This window comes from Berghia stephanieae, chromosome 7 (assembly GCF_034508935.2).
Source record: "Berghia stephanieae isolate SIO BIC M18660-M18661 chromosome 7, UCSD_Bste_1.3, whole genome shotgun sequence".
Lineage (NCBI taxonomy): Eukaryota > Metazoa > Mollusca > Gastropoda > Nudibranchia > Aeolidiidae > Berghia > Berghia stephanieae.
In genome coordinates this window covers 23,873,204-23,883,483 of record NC_088366.1, presented here as the reverse complement: position 1 = coordinate 23,883,483, position 10,280 = coordinate 23,873,204, and the positions used below count along the sequence as shown (strand labels likewise).

The window sequence follows — 10,280 nt, the reverse complement described above, 5'->3', positions numbered from 1 at the left end:
CACTTCTCTGTATATCAGCTTCTTTAATTCTTCTCCATGTTCCTCGTGGCCTTCCCCTTGATCTTCTGCCCTGAGGGTTCCAGTCCAATACTTTCTTGTTATAGTTGAGTCATTCTTTCTAAGCGTGTGTCCAATCCACCTCCATCGTCTTCTTCCTATTTCCTGTTCCACTGGTTTCTGCTGTGTTCTTTTCCATACTTCTTCATTTTTTTATTCTATCCATCCATTTTATTCTGAGTAGCTTACGCATGCAACTGTTTACGAAAATCTGTACCCTCCTTGATGCGTTCCAAGTTTCACATCCATACAATAGGACAGACTTCACGTTTGCGTTGAAAAGTCTTAGCTTTAGTGGAAGGGAGATATCTTAAGTTCTCCAAACTCTGTTCAAAGATGTGAATGTAGCCTGTGCCTTTCCTATTCGTGCTTTCACCTCTGCTTCCGTGCCTCCATCCTTGTCAATTATACTTCCGATATAGCAGAAAGTGTCTATATCTTCGAGTTCCTGATCTTTTACTTTGATCTGTTCCCTTTGACGCGTACCTATCCTCAAGACCTTTGACTTTGCAGGGTGAATTCTTAGACCAATTGATTCCGAGAGGCTGTTTATAATTGTGGTTTTTGCTTGCATCTGGTCCTGGGTGTGGGACAAAAGAGCCAGATCATCTGCAAAATCCAGATCATCCAACTGTGTCCAGGGGGTCCACTGTATCCCATTTCTTCTCCCTTTGGAGGTTTCCTTCATTAGCCAATCCATGGCAAGGATGAACAGGAATGGTGAGAGCAAGCATCCCTGCTTGACACCAGTCTTAATTTTAAAGCTGTCAGTAAGCTGATCTTCATGTACAACCATGCAACTCATACATTTCCTTAATGAGGTTTACTATCTTTTCAGGGAGTCCATAATGTGCCAGAATTTTCCACAATGTTGCTCTGTCAATACTGTCGAAAGCCTTCTCGTAATCCAGAAAGTTGACAATAAGAGGAGAGTTCCATTCTATAGACTGTTCCACTATGACTCGCAAAGAGGCAATCTGGTCGGTGGTTGAACGGTTTTTCCGAAAACCTGCCTGTTTGTCCCGCAGTTTAGCATCTGTTGCATTCTTAATTCTCTCTAAAATAATACGGTTGAAAACCTTTCCTGGGATAGAAAGAAGAGTGATGCCTCGATAATTATTACAATTACTGAGGTCCCCTTTCTTTGGAAGCTTGATAAGATGTCCTTCCTTCCAATCCTTTGGGAATATCCCGTCATTCCAGATTCTCTCAAATAGTGGGTGCAAGGCCTCAGCATTTCTTTTCGCATCAACTTTTAGAGCCTCCGGTGGAATCTGGTCTGGTCCAGCAGCTTTCCCCCTTTTCATCTTGTTAATGGCACCCACAATCTCTGCTATCGATGGTGGATCACAGCTAATTGTACATCTTATACACCAACGACTGCAGACCATCCTTTGAAAATTGTTTTATAGTGAAATATGCAGATGATACTGTTATTCTTGGCTTATTAAAAGATAAAGTTACCGAAAAGAATTATTTCAAACAAATAAATATATTCACCGATTGGTGTAAACAAAATCAGCTTGAATTAAATGTTGAAAAAACGAAAGAACAGGTGTTTGGTGTAAAAAATAAAAACGACTTAAAGTGTGTGGCGATCGGTAAAGATGATGTTGAGATAGTTGACTATTTTAAATATTTAGGAATAACCATTGATAGTTCCCTCAATTTCTCTCAACATATTAATATAATATCTAAGAAAGTTGCCCAAAGATTATACATCCTAAGGAAATTGAGAACATTTCAAGTAAGGAAGAAAACTATGTTAAGAGTTTATGACTCATTGATTAAAAGTGTAATTGCGTTTGGCTGCACCATATGGTTTGGAGGATGCCGACTTAAAGATAAATCAAAAATTTCAAAATCTATCAAAGAGGCATCAAAAATAATAAACCATCCTCTTGATGGAGTAGAAAGAATTCATGGAAAAGCAATAGAAAGGAAAGCATTCTCAATTACCAACAATAAAAAACATATTTTATACCATGAATTTAGTCTTTTACCATCTGGGAGAAGGTTTTGTCAGATTAAATGTAGAACTAACAAGTATAAATCAACGTTCGTTCCATCAGCAATAAAAATTTTGAATATTTCATATGGTACAGAAAAACCAAGGATTGATTCGTTGACTGATTAACTGATTAATTTATTTAATGTAAGATTAACTGACCAATTGATAATGATGATAATTTTTGGTGTCGAATTGCCACAATCGTAACAAATTGAAAACGAAATGAATATGTTTATGTTGTGTATATCGCACGTGTGAAAGAAAGAAAGAGAGAGAGAGAGAGAGAGAGAGAGAGAGAGAGAGAGAGAGAGAGAGAGAAAGAGAGAAAGGGAGAGAGAGAGAAAATAAGTAGGAGTGAAATATCTGTTCAATCTTAGTTATCGTTTAACATTATAACAAGTGTAACTAAATGACAAATTGCCATATTTATGGACAATAAAGATCTATTATTATTATTATTATTATTATTATTATTATATATTATTATTATTATTATTATTATTATATTATTATTATTATTATATATTATTATTATTATTATTATTATTATTAATTGGTAGCTCATTCCTTGCAGGCAAAATTTCTGGCTGGTTGTCTGGTGGTGGTCTGTTCAGAAGGCAGTTGAAATGTTCCCTCCATCGTTCAGATTGAGCCTCTTTTCCAAAAATAGTTTTCCCATCTTTGTCTTTGACTGGTATCTCTGGTTTCCCATATTTTCCAGCAAGTGTCTTGGTAGTTTGATAAAGGATCCCCATGTGTCCTCCTGTCGCTGCTGCTTTTGCTTTCTCTGCAAGTCTGTTCATGAATGCTTCCTTGTCTTTCTTCACAGATCTTTTGACTTCCTTAGCTATGGCTCGATACTGCTCTTGTGCATCCAGTCTTGAAGCCCTTGTTCGGCTTGCATTCACTTGCCCTTCCTTGTTCTCCTCTTTTCAATAAGGTCCAAGGTGGTTGGACTTATCCATTCTTTATGTTTTACATAATTATTACCACCATTATAATTATCATTATTTTTATTATTATTATCATCATCATTATTATTATTATTATTATTATTATTATTATTATTATTATTATTATTATTATTATTATTATTATTATTATTATTATTATTACTGTTATTATCATTATTATTTTCGTTGTTTGCCTTGCTTTATTATTGATTTTACTTATTTGATTTGTTGAAAAAATATATTCTTGTATGAGTTACATTGGCAATTGCCTAAAATAAACGTTTTTGAACATTTGAACATATGTTCCGATTTCTTTACCCCCAATACCTTGTGGCAAGTTGTTATGTAGACTTCCTTGATCTTTGCCCAATGTGACTCTACATCTATGTCCTCCTCGAGCTCAGTAAGAGGTTGGAATCTATTACTCAATTGTAGTTTGAATTCCTCATTCTTTTCCCCATCAAGTGCATTCACTTCGAATTTTCTTCTTGTGTGTGATCTGGTCCCATGTTTTCTGAGTCGGAGCTTAAGCTTTGCCAATAGCAGGTGGTTGTCTGATCCAACATCTGCCTCTCACCATTATCGTTCATTTCTCCCATGCCATGACGTCCCATGATACCTTCATAACCTATGTTATCCTGTCCCACTTTTGGCAACTTGTCAATGACTTGTTGTAGCAGACTATAAAATGTATCTTTGTCCTCATCTGTTGCATCATTTGTTGGGGCATAGATCTGTACAATGTTCATGCTGATCTTCTTACTCCGTGTTGTAAAGGACGCCACGATGATCCTTTCTCCGTGCTGTTCCCATCCTCTCAGTGACTTCTGGGCAAACTTGCTTAGAATTATTCCTACTCCCTGTGTATGAATCCCGTCCCCTCTCCCTGAATATAAAATCTTCTCCCCAGACTTGAGGTGTTTCTGTCCGGATTGTATCCAGTGGGTTTCGTTTACTCCAAGTATATGCAGCCTGTATCTTCTCATCTCAGTCACAACTTGAGAGCTTTTTCCTGCTTCATACATGGTGCCAACGTTCCACGACGCAATTCGAAGCTGCTTGTTTGGCGAAGACGTCATCGGGTCAGCAGAGTCCTTTCGGCTTTGTCTGTTGTCCTTCATAAATTCTGTAATTCCAGAAACTCTTCGGTCGCCCAAGCTTAAAAAAGGATTTGGTTTGTCTGTCTGCGTTTCTGTAACGGTTTGAGTTTAACGGAAAGGGGTGTTAACCCTTTGCCAACCCCCAACCTGGAGGACCAGGTGACTCAAAGATGGGGGAATCATACACCATTAGTCGCCTTTTACGACACGCTGGCTTGGCGTTGGGCTATTCTTGACCCTCTCAGTTGAGGGACCCCGGACACCACAGGGGGTATGGCCCCTCAAGGCCGATAAAAACTGATAAAAGCTAGAAACGGGCGCTTAAATGACCTACATAGTGTTGAAAGCGCCGTTAAACACCTAAAAACAAAACAAAACAGACTTGGTCTATATCTAAATTTCACTCTCTGCGTGGAATAGCCCAATACAATAGAAGTGTCGAATTATGCCCAGGATATGTTGGACTTCTCCGGGATTCTAATTCTATCGTCTTACCCACCAGAATCAGAAGTTCAGACATCAAAGTTCTTCTAGGAGATTTTGACATCACGGACATAGAACGAGAGGAGCAACTGGCAGACGTGACGAGCGTGGAGGTGAACCCAAACTTTGTGCCGGGGACGAGAGGTGAGCTATGAGACCGGTTCGGGGGAGAAAAAAACGTTCATTTTAACAATGCGCATGGTGATTGTCATGAATAGAAACTAGCATACTTAATCCTCATGGAGCCATGAGACGCAAAAGGACTTCAAAGGACTTCCATTAATGTCTGTCGCGGTATGACCATTGTCATTCTTTCTTAGATCGTTATCCATGTATCCTCTCCAGGTTTCTTTCATTAGCCCTAAAAGGGCTGACCCTCTTCAAATATCACCCCCCCCCCCCTCTTTCAGATGGCTGATGTCTCAAACGGCTGAGGGTAAAGCGGAGAAACGAAATTAAAACGCTTCTAGTTATAGTAAAAAACAATGTTCATGGCTAAAAATAGAATGAACAACTTGAATCAGTACTGTAAAAAAGAATATTTCTGACCCAGCACAATACAGCAGCGGGCGATGGCGGGCGATAACGCCCTCTATGGGTTAATTAACAGAAGGGCTATATTAATTTGCCATTGTCAAAACGAGAGTCTCACTCGATTTAGACCACCAACCCGTCATTTTGTTTGGAAAAAAATATTGATTGCCATAGTATGTACACGACGTGTACTTATTTGCAGGTCTGATAACCCAATTTTTATGGTCTCATTATTGTAATGGAAATACTCCCAAACCAACGCAAAATATTGTCCATTACAACAATGTTAAAACAGGCCCATAATTGCGCTCGGTTATCAAACCTACAAAATACTATGTACAGGTTGGGTGTCCGACATCGAACAATTGTGACCCATGGTCTCAGTTCGGTATTATGTCACATTGACTTAAATGCTAAAAGTTGGGTGTCTATAAAATATTTTTAAAATCCCTTTATTCATCCCATGGGGGATATTTTTCTCTAGGGTCTATTCCAAGGGAAGACTGGAATAACCCTGGCGTCAGCCGCAGTGCAGAAGATTTAAAAAGTATCAAAAGCTAAAATCTCAAATTTCTATTTATTCTATCGTTAATTTTAAATTTAGCAGCTGTCTCAACCTGACACGATAGAGACATTTTGAGATGAAAAGTTACAATCAAACTAGCACTAATAAAGTAGTTTATCATGAATAAACTCTAGTAGTACAGCAGATGATATTTTAAAATCAAGGTGTGAAAAGAAAATGCTCAGCAATTTTTCCACAGTAAAGTTTGACACACAAAAGAGCTTCACGCGAAAAGTGTTTAAAAAAATAAATTCAGTCATTAATTAATTAATTAATTAATTAATTTATTTATTTATTTATTTATCTATTTTTGTTTATATATTTTTATTTTTTTTATTTAAAAAAATATTTATTTATTGTTTTAAAAATAATTTGACTATTCATAAGATGAACACTGACAATGTTACTGTCTATTTTTCTGCCTCCCAGGTAATGATTTTGCCATCATCAAACTCATCCGGCCAGTGACCTACAATTCTCGCGTATTCCCAGCATGCATTCCAGATCCGGACATCCCCATTGTGGGCGGGGCTGCCATTACCAATGACAACTTCCGGTCAAATAGCTCTGACGATGTAAGCCGTTGTTTCATAGCTGGATGGGGCAGAACTGAGAATGGACTAGGTCAGTCAAACCGTCGTTCGCCATCGTTAACATGTAGCCTGACACTAGAACCCACAAGGACTTAGAGTTTGACGTCATTTTAAAGGATTGTGCAGCGGCTAGTGAGTTGTCGTTAGTAGTGCTCAATGAAACAAATAATTTCATTGGTTGAACTATTACAAACAACTTTTGAATACTATAGGAGCCAAAGACTTGTCTTTTGACGTCATTTTTTTGGTCAGCGTCAGGCTATAAGTAAACGATGGCTACGGTCTAACCCCCTTTTAGTATCACTCCTAATCGACTTTCACAATTTGAAGATCATTATATTTTTAACCTCTTTATCCAAGAAAAGGTAAAAATTAACCCTTCCGCGTAACATCACCAGATGTCGAGGCATGAGCATTCCTTGTAGGTATATAAATAATCCAAGAAACAAATATTATGTTAAGCTTACAGAATAAGTCACCTGTGTTGTCCGAGTAAGCACATTAGGGATCATTAGGAAGGTAACGATTACGTTCCCAACCAACAACGATCGACGAATCAAAGATCTCTCCTCGGAGTCTTAGGACAGATCTTCATTTATTCCACGTCGTTCGTCGATCGCTGCAGGTTAACTTGCTAATGATATTAATCTTGCCCGATCAAAAGCTTGAAAGTGTATCAAATAGTGCTGTGCTTTAACCATTCCGACACCGTGGCTAATTTAGCGTCATTTAAGCGCAATAGAAATCGTTAAGAGTTGTTTCATATTCAGACATTTCGACTGTGTATCAAATATATTCGTGCGGATCGATGTAGTGGATGTGGATGAAATCGAAATGGGCGAGAATAACGTAAAAATATTCAGACATTGTTCATCCTGGAGGTCCCGATAGATCAGTTGCTAGAGCACACGCATCACACGCAAAGGGGCCCTGATGAATTCCAGGTAAAGGCCAGATTTTTGTTTTTCTTACTCCACTGCTCACCCAACAATAATTGTGTAGCTGGGTCTGTTAGATCTGGCTGAATATGCTTTGCGACAGACCAGCGTCACATCCAGAGAGTAGAAATAAATTGCTCTTGTCCGTTTCACGCTATATAAACTTAGCTTCATGGCACCGATGGCCCCGGAGGACTACAGTATGCATCCTCTTGGGGTCCTGATAGTTCAGTTGAAAGAGTTCTCGCTTCATACGCAAAAGGCCAATATGGATTCCGAGTGAGGATGAGTTTCCTGTCATTCCAGCATCAGTGATTGGGTAGCTGAGTCTGTTATATCTGGTGGAAATTACTTTGCCATAGACAAGCTTTCTATTAATAGAAGAGACAAAGAAACAAACCAAACGAAAAAAAAAACATTAAAAAAAACAAACAAACAAAACACAACATCAAAATAAAATAATAAAAACACGCAGGTTTGAATCATAATAGTTTCATCTCGACATGGAAAACGCTATGTTGACGAAAGGGTTATATAATATAACTATAACAGGACATGAAAGGAGTAGAAAATTGCCAGAAGACAATAGAGAACAAATACTTTGGAGCGATGGGGATCATTGTCACAATGGTATTCATTCTATATTGTCTCCTGGCACTTTTCTGCTCACTCCATTTCTTATTATTAAATAAATAAATAAATAAATAAATAATATAAATAAATAATAATAAATAAATAATAATAATAATAATAATAATAATGATAATGATAATAATAATAATATATAATAATAATATAATAATAATAATAATAATAATGAGATGATGATGATGATGATGATGATGATGATGATGATGATGATGAGATGATGATGATGATGATGATGATGATGATGATGATGATGATGATGATAATAATAATAATAATAATAATAATAATAATATGATGATGATGTTGATGATGATGATGATGACGATGATGATGATGATGCTGATGATGATGATGATAATAATAATAAGAATAAGAATAAAAAAAATGATAATGATGATGATGATGATGATGATGATGATGATGATGATGATGATGATGATGATGATGATGATGATAATAATAAGAATAATATTAATAAAATTCCCTTTATTCATCCCATAGGTGACATTTTTCTAGGGTCTATCCCACGGAAAGACGGGAATAGCCCAGGCGTCAGCAGCAGTGCAGCGCCGCAAGAGCTAGGGCCAGGTGATCGAACTCGGTACCTTTCGGGTAGGAAGCAAATACCTTACCGTGAGCCAAGCTGCCCCAATTATATGATTAATAATTGATATTATTATCAAGATAATAGCTGCTCCAGTCACCCAGAAACCCTGTGATTAAAGCATAATATTATTATAATGTTATCTATAAAATCTGATTCAAGTCAGTGGCAAATTGCGCACCGCCCCAGTGGTTCTGATGGAGACATCCACATGTCACGCTGTGCTTGCGGCTGTGAGTGGAGAATTATAGGCTTAACCTGCCCTCTGACGTCATCTGTACTGATACATCGGCTACAGGCACGGATGCATGCTTGGTTAGTATCATCATCATCATCATCATCATCATCTTCGTCATCATCTTCGTCGTCATCATCGTCATCATCATCATCATCATCGTCGTCATCATCATCATCATCATCATCATCATCATCATCATCATCATCATCATCATCATCATCATCATCATCATCATCTTCTTCTTCGTCATCATTATCATCATCATCATCATCATCATCATCATCATCATCATCATCATCATCATCGTCATCATCATCATCTCATCATCACCATCATCATCTTCGTCGTCGTCGTCATCATCATCATCATCATCATCATCACCATCATCATCTTCGTCGTCGTCTTCATCATCATCATCATCATTATCATCACCATCGTCTACCTTTTTTTCTTTTAATCTCAATCTGCTTTTTTTTATTCGCATAGCCACTGTAATAATTAATTTTTTTGATTCTTGTTTTTTTAACAATAATATTATTACGTTGTAATTATTATCACCATCATCATCATCATTATCATCATCCTTCTCCTCCTCTTCCTCCACTTCCTCCTCCACCTCCTCCTATTCCTCCTCCTCCTCCTCCTCCTCATCATCATCATCATGATTGTGCGACTATGTGGTCTAGTGGTATGACACTCGCTTTCGGATCGGAAGGTCTTGGGTTCAAGCCTCGCTCGGCGCATAGTTGAGTCCCTGGAGAAGGATCTTTATTCACATTTTCTCACCGTATTCAGGTGTAAAATGAGTACCTGGTTTTTAACAGCGTTGTCATTGTCCGAAAAAAATTGTAATATCGCCTAACAGGCGTCATGTCCCTTCCTACATGTTAAATGTTGCTGTTTGCCAGGGACCCCTTGTAAAGCGCTTTGAGCACATATAGTGGATATTGCGCAATATAAAAAGCTCAATCATCATCATCATGATCATCATCATCATCATCATCATCATCATCTCCACCTATCCATCTCCAGAACGACGACGGTGGAATGCTGGTGTGTCTTGATACCAAAAACCGTTACTCCTTGGTCGGACTGGTATCCGAGTACTCGTGTGGCCGCCTTCCCACCATCTACACCAGAGTATCCAGCTACACACTTCCAATCTTAGCCCGTCTTTGAGATAAAAATAACTTTGAAAAGACATATAATAAATCATCTATCCATCAGAGTTCAAAGTTCATTTCTATCTTTTTGTTTTACTCATCGCTTCGATTCGGTGTGATGACGACGGGGGGTGGATAGGATATCTGGAATTGAATTTAGGATAACTACTAACTGTCAGAGTGATAAACGCGGAGACGAGCAATTTGGAAAACCAACGTAAAAATACCAAGAAAATTATAATATAATCATTAAGAATTTTGTCAATTTTCATTGTCTAGATTCCCCTAACATAATGCCGTATTTTTGTTGGGTGGTTTTTGTTTTTGTTTTTGTTTTGTTTTTGTTTTGTTTTTTTGTTTGCTTTGTTTTGTTTCTTTGTCTTTTTTATT

The 10,280-nt window shown here is 37.7% G+C and overlaps 1 protein-coding gene across 1 annotated transcript in view; it reads left to right on the top strand.

Annotated features, from left to right (window-relative positions):
• Positions 1-9,967, top strand: part of LOC144976188 (chymotrypsin-like elastase family member 2B) — a 17,879-nt gene extending 7,912 nt beyond the window's left edge. The window contains exons 5-8 of the mRNA XM_078920366.1: positions 4,624-4,748; positions 6,133-6,327; positions 8,652-8,804; positions 9,760-9,967. Of these exons, the coding sequence (XP_078776492.1) occupies positions 4,624-4,748; positions 6,133-6,327; positions 8,652-8,740 (409 nt within the window). The 3' untranslated portion in view covers positions 8,741-8,804; positions 9,760-9,967. The remainder of the gene's footprint in view (positions 1-4,623; positions 4,749-6,132; positions 6,328-8,651; positions 8,805-9,759) is intronic.
• The last annotated feature ends 313 nt before the right edge of the window (positions 9,968-10,280 follow it).